The following is a 23,433-nucleotide window of genomic DNA, read 5'->3' as shown; positions in this document are numbered from 1 at the left end:
CCTCAATATCAGAACCTGAATAGGCTGGGGACACATGTGCAAAGGACTATGAACTTCAAATCATCACAACCAAATGTTCTGGGCTACTCTGGGCACAGTCAATACTTGACCCATCACAGCTTGTAAGAAATGTGCTGGCTGCAATTAGCTTATCCACAAATTCTAATCATTTCTGCAGTCAGACACACCAGGGTAATTGCATGTATGACACAGTTCTTGAGCATTGATTTCTTACTAGGAAATTCTGGAGGGAATTAGAAGAGTCATCACTATTTGAAGAACAAATTTTAGCAGGTAGATCAAAATCTATTTCAGCAGCCTGCTACCACAATACTGACAAAGGCATCTTTGTTTATACCTGCGTGTCTGCATTCAGTACTTTTATTCTCTGTGTAGAAATGAAGAGGTCCACTTCAGTCATGGGTTGTGATTCACCTTCTGGAGCCTGCAAATAAATGGATTAGAGTCAAACAAACACATTAGGTAACACACTTACTAATGATGTTAGCTTACGAACAGGGGTGCACTACGACACAGTCACCAGAACAGCAATGCAAGATACAGTATTAGACTGCAGAAGCTAAAGATAAACACAAAGATGTGAAAACTACATCTATATATATATGTGAAAGTGAATTGGGTATTATTTGAAAAATTGTTAACCCCATAAAAGCTTCCCTGATATTTTTCCTGATTCAGTAAAATTATACCTGGCTCCAACATAAAATACGTAAAGATTTCATGAAAATCAAAATGATTCTCCCATTTTCTCCACACTATGAATCCCACTTTAAAGAAGGTTTTTCACACAAGCCATAGAAAAGCCTAACAGTATCTCTTGCCTGAGGAATTTCTATATGGGCAAACAGCAACTGCCGAGACCAATGGAAAAACCTGTACCACGGGTGGGTACAGTTTAAGCAATTCACAATGCAGTTCTGGTAAGAAGACCTTCACAGTCAGACAACATACTATTCAAGCACTAACCCACTTTAGAAGTCATATTTTGTTAACAGAAAGCAAACGCTTGTAATTTTTAAAAAAATTAGATTTGTTAAAAGATACTTAAAAACTCCATAAACACAGCTTATTACTAAGATGAGTCAATCTCAGCATATTACTGTGTGTATATACATATTTTTTTTTCTTTTTTTTTGCATCCAGCAATTTGACACATCTGTGAATCAAACAAAGCAGTCTTAGATAAAGTAAAATAAAAAGACTTCATTTTAATCTATCATTTTACAGAGTTAAAACCTTTGCCACGTCAGTCCTGTTTCTTTAGTAAGCACTTTGGGTACTGCCTAAAACCATTTGATAAATCCAATCTTTACTCTATTTCTAACATGGAATGGCTAATGATAAGCAACAAAAAATGGCCAATCAGGCAACTGATTTCTGAGAAATGTCAACTTGTATGGTGGCTCAGAAATAAATCTTAAAAAAAACTTGCTGGATGCAGAAAATAAAAGCACAAAATAAAAAAGAAAGGCTAAAAAAAAACCTCCCAGAAACAAAAGAACAGGCATAACATCAAGCTGATGGAGTTTGTACTGCACCTTCTTCCTGCTTTTGGCTAATTTCTGGGCCATCTGCTTAGCATGGAACAAACAGAGACAGGAGAATAGTTAGAAAAGAACTTACAAAGACTCCAAGACAAGCAGGAATCTGCATGCTAATGCCAGGGCTCACAGACTATTAGCTGTTCTAAATTAGTCCCTGCTTAGATTAATTTCCTCCTTTTCTTTTTGGCATAAAAAAAGTTTTAAAATTTCATGTTTAGCACAATTACTTTAAAAAATGAAAAGAAACAGCACCAAAAGAGTCAGGAAGAATTACAAAAAGATTCCATTTTTTTTCTTCAATTAAAATATTACTCACAACAAATAAGGGGTTTTTTGTGGTTTTTCCTTGTTTGTTTGTTTTTTTTTTAAGGAAAAAAAACAACGGAGCTTCCCCTCATTTACAGCAGTGTAAACCATGAGGTTACTTCTTTTGAAGCAACACCTACGTAAAAGGTGAGAGAAGAATCTTAACCATTATTATTCCAGCTTTTTTAGATCTAATGAATTTAGATTCAAGCTTTCTAATGCTCTCAAACTTATCAACAGTCTTCAAAAACTAACCTTCCTAAAACTATGCTACTTTTTCCTGGAAAAACAAAATTACAGAAGGCAACTTTCACCTCCACTTTCGCCTCCTTCTGTGCAAATATACTCATACTAACGTTAGCATTGCATATCTGGACAACAGGTTTTCCTGTGACACCTGCACATAGATATGTCCATACTACCACGGTTTTTCAGGAAGGCAGTGGAGTATGTACTTCAGTTCCACAAACACAAGAAAACAGGCCTCTTGTCACTAAGCAGTTTAATAAATTTATGTCCAGAGATATATCAACCCATTGCAACAAATCAATTCCTTACGTGCTACTAGTGTGGCAAGAATAACAATACAAATAAGCATCATTCTCACTGTCTTGTAATAATTAACTCAGACCAAGGTGAAATGAACTTCAGACAGACCTGCTTACTGAAGGAGTGCAATACTCACCAGGATGGCAGATATCCTTTCATTTCCAACAGTAACAGCCTCTTAGCTAATTAAATTAACAGGTGTTCTTGTGGTAGGAAGGAGGCTTACTATCACAGGCTTCATAGAGATTTATGGCTAACTACTTTTATGAAGAACAAATAGGAGGCCTGAATCACAAGACACATCAAATGTTTTATACTGATCCTCACGACTTAAGTCTGTCAGGTTTTGCCTAAATAAATCTGAAAGCAGCCACTGAATCTTTAGACTGTGCCACTTATTTACAAGTATAAACGCTCACACAGCAGCTTTTAGTCACCTTTTTCAAACTAAGAAATATTTGATAGCCTGCTGATTGCAAACTATTGCAACAAGTAATTATAACTGCCTCATGCTGAGGCTCTTCTTCACATTAACTTACACTGGTACTCAGAAATAATATACTTATCAACAGCTGCCTGACATACACTAGGCAAGGGATAGAGCACTCATGAGCTGGAGCATTTAAATTGCTTTTCAAAATCAATCTCCACTTCAGAAAATTTCCTCCCCTTCCCCAAACTTTACAGAGTGATGGACCTCACAAAAGAAGAAAAGCACAGGCCAAAAAGAAGAAAAAGGGGGGGAAAAATCCTTGAGCTAGAGATTTACAATACAGAATCAAAGATTAATCAAAATACACTATCCTTCAATTTATTGAAGATTCTACTCTTGCAATGGAAGCACCTGGTCTTACTGGTATTTTAATTTTTTGAAGAATGACTTTCAAGTATTTCATAAAACTAAGGTAATGATATGGAACAACCAATTTTAATAAGTGACTTAACACTGCACAGAAATGTCATAAAAGAAGTTATGGTCCATGAAAAAAAAAATTTAGAATAATTCTATGCAAGACGCTTTATCATACAAATGCTCTTTATCACATTATTTGCTAATTTAGATCAAAAGATTCTTTCTATATTCTTAGAAAAACCAGAAACTATCTAATCTAAAGAAATTTCTTTTTTTTTTTTTAAATATACAGACTCCAGGCTTTTCACTTAAGGTAAATGAAATGTAACTATGTATCTAGTAGCAATTTCCAATATTATAAATTGTTAAAACCCAGCAATCTTCCACTTTTGCTACCGTGATGTCTACAAAAAAATGTACCACAACTCAGTGCGCACCCAGAGGACACTGAGTAAACAAAACATGCAGAATATTAAACTACTTCCACATTTGGGTTCTATCTTAAATAACATTCAGTCACTAAATCAGTTGTTATCTAAAAATGTTCATATCTGCCACACAAGCTCAAATCTTACGATGAAAAATAAAAACAAAAGTTAATTGTTAAGTTCACATGTAAAATTCACAGATCAGCTGTGAATTATAACCGTGAACATCAACTTTTTTACTGCTACAAGTATTGTGGATCCACTCCAAGTAAAATGTGAAAAGATACTTTTTTCTATGCTATCCAAAGAAGGGGGACTACACTCTGAAAACCGTGAAATACCTTTTCTATGACTAAAAGTACCTCCTAGTGGAAATATGTAATAACTACATTTGACGAATGCAGTGTATCTCTTCAAAGCAGTGCATCTCTTTTAACTTAGTTGGACTTCACAAAGATGAACGCCCAAGCAAGAAGACCCCCAACTTTTGTATTTTTAATTAAGAGGTACTTGTTTAAAGAAGTAGCATGGAGAATTTTTTTCAGAATCTGTTCATATTCAAAACGAATGAATATGTGGTCTGAAGGCTCTGCTAAAAGGAAGCACTATAGGAATTATTAAATTTAAAATGGAACACATTCATATGGAAGCTATGTGCACACAGTGGGCCTTAAACAAAGCTCCTCCTCCCCCCCCCCCACTTTTTGATGCTCTTAACTTCAAGTCTGCAAATTTTTAAAGGCTTTTTCTTCATTCACAACCTTTGTTTAACTACAGAGAAATGTTTCATGATGCAACACCTAACACACTGTGTAAATAAACAAGAGTAGGGCACAAGTGTTGCAGTCATTGTGTGAGCAGTATTTTACACCGTGATGAATCTGGCAGCAGGAACTCCATCTGTCATAACGATCTTCCACTAAAAAAGTTTAGCTGTAATGGCAATCAAACACAAAACCAGCCCGAATAAACCAAAGACCCTAAGGTGCAGGGAGGTATATTTACATTGCCTGAGCAATGCCTGTGAAAGAACTGTACAATGGTATTGTGTGCCACACAGTAAGACAATTTTCTGAAATACGCTTATGGATTTAGAAAATTCTGTGCAAAAGCTAGAATTTTACCAGGTGAAAAATGAAGCTGCTTTGTCCTCCACCTTGAGACAAATTTCCTAGAACCCAGAATATGCATGCCTGCTAATTTATATGGATGTATAAATTACATATTTTATGAGTGAAATGAGTTAAACAGATTTCTTCTGTGTTGAGGCATAGCAGTGCTAAGGCATAACAGGATCCTCAGAAAGAACTTTGTTTTGTTAATGAATTTCTAAGAAATACATTTAGTATTGGTGAAAGATTTTATACTCTTACACCTCATAGACCTGCTCTGAATCAATTCTGTTCCAGCCATCTCTAACACATCCCTTCAATCTTTGTCTATTGTGTACTCCCACACAAGCTTTACCTCCTAGTAACTTCCTGCCCAACTCCATGCTCAAGTTCAACTCCTGAAGTTAAGCATGAAGTTTCCTATGACAGCTGATGCTAATCTTTCCTTTCAGCATCCAGTGATGCATCCCTCATAGGTCCAGCCTCACTGGAGCCCTTATTTCTCTCCCTTCTCTATCTTACCTTTAGTTTCCTGTGCATTCAAATCAGGTAACTTCTCTACCATGCAGCCAAGCGTCAGGAAAGAACACATGGGGACTACTAAACAGACAGGCATAGCCTTACTTGCACCCAGAGCAGGAAAGAAGCAGACTCTGTAAGGGAAAGTTTCCACTGTAGCTCTGGGAAGAACCCACCAAGACCTGCCAGGGTTGAGAAAGCTGAGTGAAAAATCTTTTTAAAAAATGTCACTGAATCCACAGTCTCCATGAACACGGATAAATCATTCTTTTGCAATAGGCTCAGTAGTTTCTTAAGTTAGTGGAAACTTCTACAGAGATGACAGAAGATGACTTATCTGTAACAGGAAGGCAACATCCCTGCCTCCTCTAAAACGCTAGAGTGTTAGTGATTTTCAGAGATAAGTTTACAAGAGTTTATGTATTTGAACATCAGCAAAATTACAATTTCTCGAAGTGTCCTCAATGCTTCTAGTTGGAGCTTCTCTGTGAAAGTTTCATAGATAGACCGAATTGAACACCTGGCATGGAAAACATTGGAAGGAATAATAACAGTAGGAAGCACCAGCCAACCTTAATACACAGTGCTATCGGCCTTGCTGCTAACATGCTGTCTCTCTTCCTCTCCCTTTTATACAACTGCACACAGAGTCTGAGTTGGAATCAAAACCAGACTACACAAAAGAAGAACACACAAATATTAAACTAAGGAAAACTTTCAGATGAGATTGTGTTCATTCGCTGAATTAGTAGAAGAGGAGCTGTGGGCCTACGACCCAGTCATATATAGGTAGCGGCCGTACTGCAGCATCCTTTACAACCCTGCAATACTTCATCCACACACCTGAATTTCAGTTGACAACGTCATCATTGTAACTTACAACACAGCAGCATGCCCGTTGCTTGTCACGGCCTGTACAGAAATCAGTGGGCATTTCTGTTTTCCAAACAAACAAAGCAAACATACTGGATTCCAGGACAATTTTTTTTTCCCATACATCTCTGTACTGTCACAGACGTTTCTTTTTCTTTTTAAATCAGCTCATAGCTGTCATGTGGTGGAGAAAATAGTATGCACAGCAGGGTCAAAAATAACTGCAGAGATTATCACAGCACCAGTTTCATCAAGTGCCAAGCCAGAGGCGGCTGCAGTAATTACTAGTTATACCCTAAACCTGTTTTCCCTTAACACACAGGTAATATATAATTTAGACCACCACTCACTCCTGATTCTGGCTTAGAGCACATGGCACAAATATTACTATAGGGAATGAAAATGATCTTGTAACATTTCCTTATCAGTCTTTTTCTAAAAGCAGCATTAAACGTGATTTATTTTGCAGAAAAAAAGATGAGGTACTTAACCTTCCTGAAACCACAGATAACCCCACATGAAAAAACTACTGCATACATAAGAAGTTCATATCCGCAGCCTTAACACACCCATATGAGAAGCAGCAGGAATTATTCCTCACCTTGATCCTGCTGACAGCTTCCTGTGCCTGCATCATTCTCACATTCTTGGAGGGAGTTTTATCAGAAAGGAGCTGAGTTGAGCCAAGGTAATTTGCAGCAAAAATTATTCCATCGATTAAGTCTTCAGGATCGCAAGGTCCAGGAACTGTAACACAGGAAAGCAATCACTGAAGAAAATCAGGCTGAACCATGGCAAAACAGCTGCACCCTGGCAACTTGAGCCTGCACCTGATGGCTGCAGTTCTGAAATACTGAAATACTGCAGGCTGAAATACTTCAGTTTAGCACGGTGATACGGCAGCCAGTACTTTCAAAGGTACAAAACACCAAGAAAATGTTCTCAACATCCCTCCAGCAAAAGCTGCAATTGCTAATCCAACCTGTCTCTAGCAATAGCTCATTCTTTTGTGAGCAGGGATCACTCTAGCAAAATAGTCTCTGTGGGTTTTCACTGTTAAAAAGGGACAGACAGTTACCCATCTTGCCTCTCACCCACCAAAACCAGCCTTGCAACTCTAAGACCAACAGTCACAAACAGAAAGAGGAAGGGTGCAGTTTAATAACAGCCATCAGCCACTTGCTCACTTGTGTGTAACTGCAGTTACTACAACAGGCAGAGGAACCTCCTCAGGAATGCTTTACAGGTACAGCACGTCTTCCCTTTCCAAGAAGACTGATTGCCCAATTAAGCAAAGTACTCTTATGCCAGAGACCTTTAAAAATCATTCTTACTGTCAACAAGGATATTGAGGTAAAGTATGGAGTTACAGAAAAATGTTGTTAAATACATGGAGCATGGGCTCTCCTGATGCCAAAACAACTCTCTTAGTCCCACAGATTCTTAATGATCTGACTCCCCTCAACTTCTGTGGAAAGTTAGAAGGTTCGGTACCAAACAATGCAAATCCTTATAAAGCAGTATTTATGATCTGCAAGTGTTCTGTTGTTTGGCGATTATACTTATAAGTTGTACATGCAAACACCTTGCTACATGTTAAAATTGTCATGATCCAAAAGGGAGGCTGGTTAACCTAAGAAGCTTCTTGTTTTCTTACAAGTAAGGAAAAACAATTGATGTTCAAGACAAATGAAAATGCAAATTATCTTAAAGAATGCTAATGGTAAAAGTGTCCACATTTTATCACGAAAAAAACCCTGTTTCTAGGTTTACCTTTTTTCCCTCTAAGAACAAAGCAAAAAACCCTACAATATCAGAATGGAGTTTTAATTAGTTCAAAGGGTATCTTGAGATATAAATTGAAGGGGATTAAAGTTTAACGCCAGTTTTGTTCTAATCATAACAGGAGAGATTAACAACCAGTCAGAATGACCACGGGTAACTTTGGCCTCAGAAAAATGCAAGTCATTATTAAGATTAAAATAACAGAAGAAAGAGCTGGAGATAAGTATCACACTGAAACTACACACACAGAGAGAAGCAGATGTATGTTATGAGCAAGCTTGTCTCCTTTATGTTTTCTTTAAATATGAAAATTCATGACTAAGATGTTCATCTCCAGTGTGCAGAATCTGTTCAGATACTATGTATCTGGAAAACACTCAAAATGAAAAAGTGACTTTGAAGTACATGACCCAAGGAAATGGAATTACTTCCTTAGGGAAATTTATGCATCAGGAAGGTCTATGTATTTGCACACTCTTCCCATCCTGAAACCATGCAGCATTTTAAGTGTTGCTATTTATAACTCTACATGTTAAGGCCTTTTCACCAGTTCTACCACTGCACTATAAAGGATACAAACCCCTTTATCGTACAATTTTTGATCAAAACATAAATATAGACTGACAAAGGTGTAGATAAGACTCCCAGAAGGAAGTATGTTAAAACCAAAAAAGGTATGTGCTCTATTTTCATCAGAGGCGAGCACACAGACAGAACTGTTTTTTATAAGACCCCCTCCATTTATTATCTCTGTCAATGAAATTATTAACTGAACAAAAGTGTAGCATAGGTGCTTGGACTGTTGGTGCATAAAAATGGAAAATTTGTTTTTTTAAGGAATTTTGCACTTGACCAAGATCCAAGAAAATTTTAGTTTACGGTTGCTTTTGGGTTTGTTTGGGTTTGGGTTTTTTTTGTGGTTTTTTTTTTTGTTTGTTTGTTTGGTTTTTTTGTTTTTTAAAGGAGGAGAGGATTATTTAAGATAGCCCTTGATAGACAGGGCTACCACTAGCAGATGAATTTCAATTCTAAGACAGATCCTTCACTGCTGCAAAATTCCAAAGCTCAGCTACTTTCAAAACAATATATGAAATTTACTTTAGTTGAGATTCTGGCCACAAACTCCAAAACATTCAGCTCATACACTGAAGACTAAATCAATGATCAATTTGTAGGCTGAATAGAACAATCATGCTACTGTTTAAACACAGCACACTGTAAAGCAATCCAAGGAGTTCCAAGATAGTCCAAATGGTGTATCACATCATCTGTATTTCTGGCATTTCATCAAATATATGGAACAACTGCTCTCAGAGGAGAAAAAAACCGAAATGAAACTTCCAATTTTCTGCTTCTGTCATGGTCTCATAACAAAATAATTGGGGTTTACAGCATGCAGTCTTCCTGTATACACACGATGCAGACACATACAAAAGGTAACAGCAATTCATGAAGCAGGTAACTTGCTTTTTCACATTGTTCTGAACAAACTCAGCACCAGTACAAGTGCAACCTTAACTCTAAGACAGGAAGCACTATATAATTAGAGGACAAGTAGCTGTAAAGCAGTGCAGATTTCCCCTGGCAGGCCTGCCAATTAATCCAATTAATTCAGTTCTGCTAATGAATCCAACTGAGATTGGAATGAGCCTGCCAACTGAAATCAGTGCTGGAGAGAGCACTACACTCTTCTTGTCTAACCTATTTTCCTTGTCCACACTTGTGTAAATACCATAACAAAATTAGTAGTTTTTTAAGTGATACTGATAAAAAAACAACAGAACCGAGACAGAAACTATGAATGAAACACTAAAGAAGTAAAAGCTCCATGTTTCTGAACTTCCAAAAGAGCATAGCAGGATGTAGCTCAGGTTCCTCACTGGACACAATTTAGTCTAAATCAGTATACTCAACCCTTGCAGCTTTTCTATTCAACAAACAGAAATATAATTTTATACATTATAAACATTGGAGTATTTTAGATATGAAAAAACATTCAGAAATTGTAGAACTATCTTACCTTCAACATAGGTTGGAAATGAAGCCAAGCTTTTTCTGGACTGTAATTAAGACAAAAAGGATTTCAAACAGAACACAGCATGCACAAATATGCATTAAAAATTTCTCCATGCCAAAAAAATAAAGAGGTAAATCACTCATAGCTATTAGCAGAAGATCACAATTTATTAAGATTTTTTATTATATTTATTATTTTCAAACCCTAAGCACATACTAGAATTAAATTCAACGTATTCTGTTTGTGTCTTTATCTATCTGGCAACATGGTAGGTCCGGTTTTCAGTTACTTGTTGGTGCTTAATAGTATATTAACTGTCTACCAGTATGTGCTCTACTTTTACTAATCAGTAATGCAGGAAAATGCATTATATCTCAAAGACACTGGATCTTCCAACTACAAATAAATACATGCAGGAATATATAAAATTACACTATACTGTCACTATTCGTGACTGAAACCATCAGCCTAGTTAGTTATTTATTAACAAAATTCTGTTGTTCATTAACCAAATTCTGTTATTCATCACAACTGTTCTTAGATGTATCCCTCAAAATAATACAGCCTACAAAAAGCTTTCTAAATTTTAATAGGATAGGTAGCAACTTGTATTCTGTGCAGTACCTGAGTTCACCAACACCTCACCGTCAACTATGTTTACACTGTATCAAGCACAAAACCACATCCCGTAGCTTCAATTTCGTAAAAGGTGAACAAATAAAAAAAATCCTGACTTGCACATGTAAATACACAGTCTAAAGAAAGGCCTTGCTTCCAAGTTCAATTTTATGTGAAAGACTATGTCTAACACTTCAAACACCTCAAAGGTACAACATCCAGTGGGTAAGACTCACCATTTTGTTATAAACAATAACATAAAACACATCGGAAAAATTATGAAAGAAAACTTTGTGTGGCAATATATAAATGGTAATAGGTATATTGAAATATCTGCTGCTATCATATGTGTTGCAGGTAAGAATTTTGCGTAGTCCAAGGACTACAAAACTTTAATGAATCTGCAATCAATTGTATTAGCCCTAACTCCTCCAACAACTGCTTAATATATTTTTATTAAAAGACAATCTACATATTTATCATCATTTTCCATTGCAACATGTAAAGAAAACGGATGTATCAAGTAATATATTTCAGCCAATGCCTCTCATCTTGCTATAAAATAAAACAACTTGGGAAATAAAACCAAAAGGCGTGTGACACAGACAGCAGAGCCTGTGCAGCCTTAAAATACTCGCTGTTCTTCATGAAAACGACTAAGCTGTACTGCAAAACCAAGAAAGCTCTGCATCAGAGATTGTACTAGCATAAATAAAGACATGGATAAACAACAACCTCCCGCTGCCAAAGCATTTAAGCTCCTGTGAGGACAGCAACATGCCTTTTCAGATCTCTGGCTCTTTCATCTCTTCAGATGAATGACTTTACAGGACCACCTATCCATACAGACCTCAACAATTGTTTGTAATTGCTGCTGGTGTAGTGCTATGAGAGAAGTTTAATCCCTGGACTCTGATAGGCCTAAAGGACAAATCCTTCACACACCATGGACAGCTCATGCATATAAATCCCCTTTCCAGAGTACTTTCATTTTTTTAAATAGAGTGAACAGAGTCTGTAATTACAGATTTGGCAACAATTCAGCAATCTGACTAGCTCATGCAACTTCTTTTCAGGATAGAATGGTGTGAACTGTCATCATATATCTTTTACTGCAAAAACTCACACACAAAATTAAGGTTTTTTGTTCATTACCCAGGTTGAAAGACATTCTACTAAGACCACAGGACTAATAAAGTAACAGGTAAAGTTACCAATAAGAGGAACCTTACCCCTTTTAATTTTACATATCCATGAATAATGAAATATCAACGTCATTAATGTTACATTACTCTTGTAATCTTGCTGGCACCTAGTACTATAAAAGTTATATTTAAAAAAAAAGGTTTTACTAAGACCTAAAAGTCTATTCCTTTGGATAAGTTTATTGATATCTAAAACCTGCTAAAAGTTAGGATACATATAGAATCACAGAATCATTCAGGTTGGAAAAGACCCTTGGGATCATCGAGTCCAACCACCAACTCCATTCTACAAAGTTCTCCCCTACACCATATCCCCCAACACCACATCTAAATGAGTCTTAAATACATCCAGGGATGGTGACTCCACCACCTCCCTGGGCAGCCTGTTCCAGTGTCTGGCCACTCTTTCTGTGAGGAATTTTTTCCTAATGTCCAGCCCAAACCTACCCTGCTGCAGCTTGAAGGCATTCCCTCTTGTTCTATCACTAATTACCTGTGAGAAGAGACCAGCACCAACCTCTCTACAACGTCCTTTCAAGTAGAGAGTGATGAGGTCTCCCCTCAGCCTCCTCTTCCTCAAACTAAACAGTCATATAAAATATGAAGTGACAGAATCTCTACTGAAGAAAGCTAAAGGCTTTAACAAGCTAACAACATAGGAAATGAAAATATAATGGCATAATCTACTCTTGAGGGCTTTAGCATACCAGAAATTATGAGTTTCTTAAGTCTTTTGAAACCTTTCATTATTTTCTAAATGCAAATATAGACTGGCAAATACACACATATTACAAGCTTTTTTAGGCCTTGATCATAGCAAAAGAAAAAAAGAAAGAATGGATTCCTAATTAGTGTTTCAATTTTAATCAATATTTCCAGTTATAGCACCTCAGGTTTTTTCATTGTGGAAGGTAACCCATGCATTGCTATCAGTAACAATATGGTATTGTTAGACTACGGTCTCTACATTTTTTGAAGTTTAAAAAACAAAAAGCAAATAAACCAAATATTTGCAAATTATATTTTTTTTGTTTACAGAGATAGCCATTCTACACTAATCCAAATACTTTTTATGCCAAATGATCTCCTTATCACACTGCGAGAAGTTCTACTCACATTTTTTGTTGGTGGAACTACTGCAGTGTAAAAAGATGCCAGGTGAGAAAAAAAAAAAAAGTATTTAGCTTTATTTTGAGGATCTTGGAGTCAGAAACTGAATTCTGACTGTAAATCACTGGCAGGTCGGTTTCTACAATGACAAAATATTAAGCTGCATAAATTACTAGCTAATTAACTTTATTTAAGCAAGCTTTTTCATCTGGCTGAGAAATAGTCTTTTCTTTGCAGGAAGACTTTCTGCATGGAAAAAAGGAAAGGGCTTCTTCCTTTTGTTTCTAATACAGAGGTGATATTTGCTGTTTGGCAAATCAATACCTCCAAACCTGTTAAATAAATGTGGAGGCAGCTGAACACAGTCAGAAATGCCATGATAAACAGCCGTAAGTATGTTAGGAATTCTGCTAAGCAGACAGGCAATCATAAGGGAAAGGAGCTACAAATCAGCTTTTCAAGTTTGTTGCAATTTTGGAAGAAGAAAAGTGATTGCACAGGTACAAGGGGAAATGGAAAATAAAAAGGTATAAGCAGAACAAACAAGACTGTGGCTTTTAAAAAGATTTCACTCTACCTCTTTATTAGTGGAGGCCTCTGCTGTACTGCAGACATCCTGGTGACGTTGCCTACTTGACGATTCAGCACCTCGAGGTGAAGAGGAATCTGGAGATGGAGACTAACATGGCAAGAAAATTAAATAATAATCTAAGTGACCAATGTAGAAATTGTTCTTTCTTATTTTCTTGTAACATGGCAATGGAAATAAGAGATGAGAGGGAAAAAAAAAGAAAAAACATGGCAAATGCTTTTACAATGTTGTAACCTTGCTTTTTATCATAATGATCACACATATGAGTATCTCAGTGGACTTACTCCGAACAGCTAAATTGTTTAAAAAACACCTGTGCTTATTTGTCAGTAATGTATGAAATGAAGCCATTGGAAAAATAAAAAGCTGTACTCAGTGGCAAGCAACAGTTAGCCGAAAAATGTGTCATAGAACTGTATTTTTGCAAGGTGAAAGGAGGATCGTCTGATATTGGTATTAGACTAACTACTTACACTTACTGTCAGCATTCAACGAAGCTGCAGTTACAGGACTTTCCGTTGCACAAGTACACGTGTACAAGCAAGCTAATGACTATGAGTTTACTGAAGGCTGCAGGGAATGCAAACTGGTGCCCTAACCTCTGACATTTTAGGAAAGAAAAGATAAAGTCCCTAAGAAGTAAACTGTGATGGAAGACAGGTGAATTGGCCATGATCAGAACACAGGGATTCAGGTAAAGATAACTTAGTTGTCAAATTGGGTACAGTGAAGAAAAGACTGCAATTTCCCTGTAAGCACACCTGCTTTCAGGTATAGTTAATCTGAAGTGCTAAACTAATCTAATCTGAGCAGATGTAGGCTGAAGTTGTTGTCCGTAAATGTTATTACATCATCCTAGAAAACAACTTTTATAAATTGTACAGTGTAATAATAATGTATTCAAGGTCTTATGAATATATTCAAGGACTACTCAATACCAGTGTAATCAAGAACTATGATTCCTCATTCTAGATACAGTGCAAACTTGGAAAATATTTCACAGTTTGTGCTATGATTTTAGTATCATACATGCTCTCTAGACCAGATTTCCTCATTTTTCTACCATCACCATAAACAGTTCAGTGGAGAAAATATCTTTCCAATCATGTCCTAGTCGTTCGTCATCATCACGAATGTCACAGCAGGCAAACAAAGGGAACAGCATAGAAAAGCAGTATCACAGAATATCCAGATCTATGTGGTCCATCAGCAAGTATCTTGGTAAAGAGAAAGAACGCTTTGGGAAAGGATATTCTAATCATTGACAATTCCTAATGAACACTGGTGACACTAAAAAGCTGTAGCAAGCTATCTAAAGTCCAGGCTAGGGGGTACTGCTATGGAGGTATGACACAAGAACACAGAATGTGGAAGTAATGAAGGTGACCAAAATGAAAGAGACTACAAAGCTTCAACCCGGCAGGCATTTTTAAAGACAGATCTTAAGGAGATAACTGCAAAACATGTCAGTGCCCATGCCAAAATGTGAATCCTCAAAGGAAGGCTTAGCATTTAGCTACGCAAGCTGGGTGTCCAGCCCAGCAGCCCTGGCATTCTACACTCCCCTTTGACATAGGGAGTTTGGCCCTAGCTTTACCTGGTCAACGGTTCATCAATGACAGCAAAACAGCCAAATACTATTCTTCCGGTTTCATAAACTATTACATGGCATGGCTTTTCTCTAAGTCAATTAGTCACACCAGAAAAGGGCTAGACTTCCACTGCTCTGAGCTGGCAGCAGGTCCAATCTAGGAGTGCCTTCCTGTTATGCCTCCACTCCAGCTGAAACATTGAGTTCTGTGAAATAGTGTGCAAAACCCCCAAAGTTTTGCAAGCTTAGGTTCACAGATATGGAGCAAAACAAGAAAATAGAACTCCCTTCTCCTCCTCTTTCTCTTTACCCTCATTTCTTTAAAAGGTTTATCTTGGCTAATTACTAAATATTAGAATTATGGTTAACTAGTAAAGGCTTTCAAAGAGTTAAAAAGCAATTCCTTTTGCAGATATCTCCTAGGTAAAAGAGCAGTCCCTGCATGTCCCTATATTTTGAATTACAACTGTAGGGCAAAAAGCTGCATTTTTTGCACCATTGTGAAACGGTCCCTGACCAGATGCATCTGTAAAAAGGTCCTAGAATGCTGGCGTGTGCTTGTGCCGTCAGACTGAAGGACTGGCCATTGCACCGCTGGCATTCACGCAGGGGCTCTGGGAGAGATCAGGTTCCCCTGACTTGCTGTGGAGCTACCCAAGTTATAGTGCCACAGTGACTCAACTGCACAAATGGAAACTCCGTTTTTACTTAAGGAAACGTCCTCATAGTGCTCACATTCCCAATAGTTACACAGTACTTCTGTAATAGGATTAAATATAAAAGGTGCACAATACCATCAACCTAGTAATGGCATCAGGATACTCTAGGATTGAGCTTTAAATAGTAAAGAAATACCACAAAGTAAAGCATATCATCCTTTAGCATCAAATGTTTGCACAAACAAAAAAGTTCTTTAAAATGCCTGAAAGCTCTTGTATTCACACACTAAAATGCTAACAATAAATTATTTCATTTAAACCAGTTGGTTGCTGACATTAAGAAATTTTGCACAATTTAAAATGTATTAACAGTTATTCAGTAGCACTACAAATACCTTTACTCAGCTATTTTCACCTACAAAGCATCAGAATTAAGCAACTATCAAAATGATCACAGATATCCACGTGCTCTGTTTGAATGCTCAAATTTTTCTAGGAAAAAAATCCCCAAACCAAAACTACCTACAAAGTTTCCTACATGACATGACATGAGAGCTGTCCCAAAAAAACATTTGTTCAAAAAAGTCCAATCTTTGAAGAATAAACACTCAGTTCTCTTCTGCATCAAAATGCATTTTTAGAGGTAGCCCATACACAGTGCACAAGGAAATAATTCAGTCACATTCTGGAAGTAGCTTTCATTGCAATATTAAGAAATATTTTGATAAATCATAGTGGATAGACAACTTGCATAGCTGCTCAGAACACTACAAACTGAAGTCTAAAATAAATGCTTAGTGACTGCTTCAATGACTGTTAACAAAATAAGTTTTAGAAGCCTACCAAAAATGCTGTCAGAACAAACACAGTAAGTTCATGTGAAGCATGCTGTAATTATTACAGATGTCCATCAATGGAATTACAAACTGTTTGCATAAGTGCAGCTACAAAATAGTACTGGTTACCCCATTTCTCCTCTTGAATATCTACTTACATGTTTCTTACGATACTCAACCTGGTACATCCAAAAATTCTCCATCTCAATTTTGGCGTCGTTTGACTCTAACTGACATGCAACCCACTCTGCCTGAGAAGCCTTCCTTGCTGTTGTGAAGAGGGATTCAGTAACAGAACTTGTAACAGGAGAGGACTGTGTTGCATTGTGTTGCATCTAACCTATCCAGGTCAAACCAGCTGGCTACTGAATAGCTCATGAAGACAAACATAACAGACATTGAAACATCTTCAAATACAACCACCTGCTCTTGCTTTATAAAAGCAGTGTTATTTTACCTGCTTTTAGCAGCAGCTTATCTGAAACAAGTATGACCTAGTGGGTCACATCATCACACACAAAGCTGGGACAGAGGGAATAAAATCAACAAATACTTCAGCAGCAGAAGATTCACTTAAACAAAAGGCCATTACTTGTATGACACTAATACCCACATACAGGCTTCTTGGCAGAGGAATGGCAAGGATAGTCTTCTTGTACATTAGTTCAGAGGAGACAACTGGGTAAAGCAAGGCTTTTAAATTTATTCCATTTCAGTGATAAAAAGTATTCTGAGAGGTACCCATACATATTAGGCAAAGGTCAAAGCACTATGAAATATTCAGGTCCAACATGCAAATATAATCACATGCATAATTTCACAGCTATGGCAGTAAATTGCTTAAGTTTTATCACAACTATGTTGTGGCAGAGTTATCTACTGTGATTTGAACAGTTCAAATTCTATTCACTAAAATGTAGACTGAGACTGCCAATGTATGTTCATACCTTTCAGATGTCATATAGTACACATGAAGAATGGAGCTGAAAGCTAAATTTCCTTACAAAATAATTAATCATCACTACTGGTCATCTTTGTTCAGATTTGCTTTAACTATAGTGCTAAAAATGGAGGGTTTGAAAAAATAAACTCAGAACTACTGTACACATACATGCATACTATGGCACAACCTATGCAATTTAATTTATAATTGTGACATAAGGATGAAACTTAAGTTTGTACTGCAGTTGTGATGTAATTGTAATTGTGGTGTAACTGCTTCTGCACAACCCCAGGGCACTTACCCATCAGTTTGCAGGGTGGTCCATGACCCGCCCCTGTCAGTTTGTGCACAGATGATACAAGGAGTTGATGTGAGATAAGGTAACTGACTGAACGGCTCACTTCAGGACTAAGTTCTTGACTAATTGGTATAGGACCTCTCCTCAATTTCAGGCAGCCTCATAGAATCATCCAGCAGGCTCTTCCTTTACATATGATGAAAAGTGAGGGGCACCATTCATCGCTCCAGGGTACTAACTACCATCCTCGGCAGGGACTGTGGCTGACCCAACAGCTCCCCCATGCAGTTTCTGCTGCAAAAATTACCCAAAAGTACACAGATAATATACTTGCCTGTAGTCCACAGAAACTATTCCTGCAGATGCAGGTAACGTCATGTACAACAGCCTTACGTACACAGATAACATAGGAAGTGTTTTGTATGTAGCTTAAGGTAAACAATAGCAATGGATCACACATGCTAGAGTGGTCATGTAGGATCACAGACCAGCTGTATGTAAGGCCTGAGAACAAACACAGTTTGGGGAGTCTTCATCTAGGGAATCTCGTCTGATCCAGCTGAAGATGCCCTGCAAGGACAAAGCCTCCTGCCACTTGCCACCATCTGGACAATGACTGACAATCCCACTTGAGAGATCTGACTGTCCACACATGGTACACTATGCAAAAACACTGAATAAAATAGCTTTTTTAAAACAAACTCACTGTCCCTGAGTGTCTGCACAACACCACCGAGTTGTAATTCTCCAGTAAAATTCACTGAAGATACAAACACAGAGATTTTGACCTTAGCAACAACTGTGTACCTCTGCCAGTAACCCCCACCTGTTACTGTTATATTACTAAGTCTCAAGTACAGAAATATACCTAATAACACACAGAAGTTTAGATCTGACATAGAAAAGTCCGAGTGAGCAAACAGTAAGTGCAACTGAGCCTGTGTGGGCAAGATGGCCCTTTATCTTTCTGGTTTCAGCAGGGCTCCTGGCAGCTGGTTCAGTGCTGGCTGTTTCTCTCTCTCAAGTATGGACTTCCTTAGCTGTACTTTCACTGGAACTTCTAGTACAACTGCAGATTCATGTGTCAGTCTGAAAAAATTAGTGTGGATCCCTCCTGTATTTTCAAAAGACTTTAAAAGCGTGGCAAGTACTGTTCTAGCTTTCAACAGCACAGGAAAATCACTTGAAATTGCTTTCATCTTTCAATAACTCAGAAAAATAATAAAACAAACAAACTGAAATATTCAAGGGGCTACGTATCCAGTGCACACTGTAATTTAAAAGCCCATAACTCATCTGGAGAGTGTCTTCAAGCAGATTAATTGATACATTTAAGCTTTTTTCTGCGTGACTAATGAATCAGCATAAAGCTTTCTGCCCTGGACATTAAAATGCTTTCTGTTTGGGTTTTTTTTGTTTGTTTTTAAAAGTGGTTTTTAGTTTGGTGGTTTGGGGGTATTTTTTTGCTATATAATTTTAGGACTGTGGTCTCGCATAGATGACAGAATGATGACCTGTATTCTGTGCACTGACCAACAGTTCTAAAAGGTCTGCTCAGAAAAAGAAAACAGTATCCTATCAATATAAACTCATCTTTATTTAATTTCTTTTCTTTGCCTTTTTTCCCCCCTTAGTTCATCTATTACCAAAACCTGCTTAATTATTTAAAACAAACTTCTCTATTGCCTTGTTAATAATACATTACTCCTGCTGTGGAAAAAGTGAAGCAAACTCATCTCCATGAAAATACTTCACTTCTGGCGTTATCAGAATTGAGAAAATCCTGCAACTGAGAACTCAAAGGTTGAAATAAAATATATGTAACCAAAAAGAACAGAGAAGCAAAACAATACAGCTCAGTTCTGCTCTACCTGAAAGGCTTGTCTTCAGCTCTGAATTTCTACGTCACAAATCCAAATCACCCATGTGTTTCGTTTTACTTTGTATTAGGGTTTATTCTAACATTGCACCACCTCAAATGTCTGCACAGGAACAGAGTCTGTAAATGCTGATGAGAGGGATTCACAAAACCAAAGTCTGGCCTGCAGCAATGAATTGTGCCCTGCAGGTCAACAAAACTTGTCTTTCAGATCTATATAACGCCACGGATAATTGAACAGACCTCAGAAAAAGGTCATGGTATTTAGTTCTGAAAAGGAGAATTTCTACCTCCAAAACACTGTTTTCTCCTGATTATGGCAGAAGTGAAGCAGGCAGCCTGCTTCTCTTCTCTGGACGTGAGAGCACAGAAATGCTCTTAAAATCCTGGACAAAAAAAAACCCCACTTGAGCTTTTGTGCCTTTCAGTGCTTTTCTCAGCAGGCCTCTGTACTTTCACAACTAAGCACGTCACTATTCTCAAAGCTCTATGACATTTTAAAGATGCTTTTTTAGACCTTCCTTACAGTTTATACACCAGAATATTTAACTGTATTCTGAGTTACCTACTACAGAAAACTATACCCTTTTCCACTTGAACATGTGTTCATCCTGAGGTCCAGATGCATGCACTGGAGATGACTTCTATTTCGACCTCTAAACACCACTGTTTCTGTGTTTGGCTAGACACTTTCACAGCAGGTTTCTGGTGGAGAACCTGACAAAGAAGAATGATGGGAAAGAGCTACCTAATGGGATATGGGACTTCCCTTCCACTGAGATAACTGTGTGCATCTAGAACAACACCTTTTCTTAAAGGGTACCCCCCCACACCACTCTCAGACACATGCGCACGATAAGCTCTATGGTCGTCTCCAGCTGTGAACATTATTCAGTATGATGTGCACAAATTCTCCCTCATTTCACACTCAGAAAACACAACCTAACTGCAGATCCACAGTCGTTTCCATCGTGGGTCAGTTTCCTGATGTCACATTATTGCGGTTGTGCATCTGTAACTGCTATTGTATTTGAAAAAGATACCCTCATGAGGCCATATGTAAGTGACAGTCTGCTTTGGTTTTAAAAGTTTTCAGATAAAGAGATTTTGGAAATACATGTCAATTTTTCATATCTCATATGTGTGTCAAACTTAAAATCTTACTGCATTTATTCAAAGGACATTGAGATAATTTTTCAGCCTTTATCAAATACACAACACCTTCCCCACAAACTAGACGTCCAGAACGTCTCTTATTCAAGTGAAAGCATGCATCACTAAACCAGGGTGCACAATGCACACAACGGCAAATACTCTCCATTGTTAAATATTAAGCAGGTACTTTCGTACACTATTTATTTATTCACAGTAAGTCTGTTACCTGCCTCCTACATCACAGCACTATCAGAGTCTATTACAGTAGAATTGTCCATGGGTTGTAAGCAATTTTATTTTTTCAGATACCTACTAAACATTTCTTCTGAGGAGGAATACATAGGAAAGACTGAAATTCCTGGTAGGTTAAGCTGTGAATAAACCTGATAACAGAGTGTCTTAAAAACAAATACAGTGATCTGTAGCTTTCTTACAGTCACAGTCATTGTCTGTCTCTCTTAACATTCCTTTCCCAAACTATACCCAGCTGCAGGCCAGCTGAACACTTACGGATTTTTAGCTTCTCAAAATAGTCTCTGGACACTTCCAACTGGTATTCTACCAAACATTCTGCTGTGAAGGTATCACCCAAATGCTCAGCACTGAGGAGTGACAGTCACTTTCTTGTGAAAAAAGGCAAAAGACATTGTCATATTTAATGAGACTCAACTGCAAATCATTCTTCTGACTCCCTGGCTTCATTGTTCTCTCATGGAGAGCTCCTAGCTAAATAAAAAGTGACTGCTATTTGGATCTAAAGAAGCCTTACTAGTTTGAATACCATGATTAACAACACAAAGTGATTAGAAATATTTTCAAGAAATTTTTACCTCTAAAAGCAAAATGGTTTTGTTAAAAAACAACGTGGTGACAATTTTCAAAGTACACCTGCAAAATAACTGAAGGTAATAAAAGCACCCGATTTTCGTCGCTTATCTGCAGCTCCTTGATACTTCGTGGGGAAGAAAAGGGTGTCTGCCTGAAAGTAAAATACTCTCTTTATGTAATTCTTTCTTATTTCAAGGACAGTGTTACAAATCAGACTGAATAGCATCGCTGGCATACACTGGTTACACTGAAAAGCTCCTGTCTGAGATCCTGTTTCTTTCTCAAGGGAGACAGAAGAAAAAATATTGATTTTAGATGAATGGGCTTTAACTATATTTTTATTATAATTGATCACTCATGGTCACTTAGCCAAGACAACAACATTGTGCCTAATTTACTGCTAGGCAATTCTAGTAATGCTTTGTTAAAGAAAGCAGACTGCTCAGACTTCATGAGTTGGCATCTGAATAAAAGAACACAGTAAATACGTGCATCTTCAGTGAAAACTAAAATTCTCACCAAGTACCTTCTACAACATGTATTCCCCTCAATTTGCTACAGATCTTCTAAACTATTTGCTTAATTTATTTCCTCTTTCCAAGAACACAGACTGTCCGTAACCATCATTTATCTTTGCACTGAGCTATACTAACTGTCATACATCACTGTTTTGATTACAGCCAGCACTGAAAACCTCCGTCAGGTTCTTATCTGAAAGGCAATGAAAAATATTGAATGAGAAATTAAATTTTGGTGCAAAATGGAATCACCTATGTATTTCAATACCTAGTGTAGATACAGAGACCAATGGAAACACCTGTTTTGTCTACTATATGAACATACCAGGCTGAGTCCTATCAGCATACCTTAGAAAAGTTAAATTCTGCAAGGTGCAGCAAGATTTTAGAGAGCAGATAGAGCACCTTCAGGAAGGACTCAGTGCTCTCAGGATCCCCAACCTAATGTCACTGAGACTATCATGGTACTGGGTGTTACAATCAAAGAATCAGGAAGCAACTGATCCTCCCAGACAAAGACAACACAGACAACATGGTGAACAAAATGTACAGCAAGAGAGTAATGTGATCTATTTGAAAAAGGGGAGAGAAATAAATCAGCTTTTGGAAGTTTTTAAAGAAGTTAATAATAATTGTTCTCCCGTACAGAATAATCTGGGAAGACTGCTTTAGCGCTCCACGTGACTGCTAATCAACTCTGTAGCAGACATAATTTTAAAAATATTTGTGAAAGTAATTTTTGCAATATAGTTTTAAAAAAAAAGTTTCAATGAAACTATGAAGAAACAAAAAACCAGCCCAAACATACTATTCACTGTGTGTTCCCAACAGTTTTCAAGGAAAAATAAAATCTGGAAGCTACATGTCTCAATCAGCTTGCATGTTTTTTCAGCAACTCAAACACTATGCTCCAAAAATTTCTCCCCATTTATAGAATACTAGCCTTCATCGTTTTGAAGGCAGATTAAAAAAAAAAATCAGAAGCTTGTCATAGATCTACACAGTGATCTTTTTTCTGAATTCCCTTTGCAGAGGCTGCTGTATTTTGTAAAGTTCTGATGCTTTCTTAGAAGGTCACAATAGTTCAGTGTAAAACACCAAACAACAGACAAAATGTTCTACCTTTCAGTGTTCTTCCAAAAAAACAAAGGTCACAAAAAACATTCCACAGCAATAAAGAGGATGGAGCAGATG

At 37.3% G+C, this 23,433-nt stretch overlaps 1 protein-coding gene across 5 annotated transcripts in view; it reads right to left on the bottom strand.

Moving 5' to 3' along the window:
* Positions 1-23,433, bottom strand: part of APBA1 (amyloid beta precursor protein binding family A member 1) — a 97,900-nt gene that overhangs the window by 14,649 nt on the left and 59,818 nt on the right. For all 5 annotated transcript variants that reach the window (XM_054185863.1, XM_054185865.1, XM_054185866.1 and 2 more), the window contains exons 3-6: positions 13,518-13,619; positions 10,011-10,050; positions 6,807-6,952; positions 359-445 (exon numbers count right to left, since the gene is read on the bottom strand). In XM_054185863.1, the coding sequence (XP_054041838.1) occupies positions 359-445; positions 6,807-6,952; positions 10,011-10,050; positions 13,518-13,619 (375 nt within the window). The remainder of the gene's footprint in view (positions 1-358; positions 446-6,806; positions 6,953-10,010; positions 10,051-13,517; positions 13,620-23,433) is intronic.

This window comes from Rissa tridactyla, chromosome Z (genome assembly GCF_028500815.1).
Source record: "Rissa tridactyla isolate bRisTri1 chromosome Z, bRisTri1.patW.cur.20221130, whole genome shotgun sequence".
NCBI lineage: Eukaryota > Metazoa > Chordata > Aves > Charadriiformes > Laridae > Rissa > Rissa tridactyla.
This window is presented reverse-complemented; position numbering and strand designations above follow the sequence as displayed.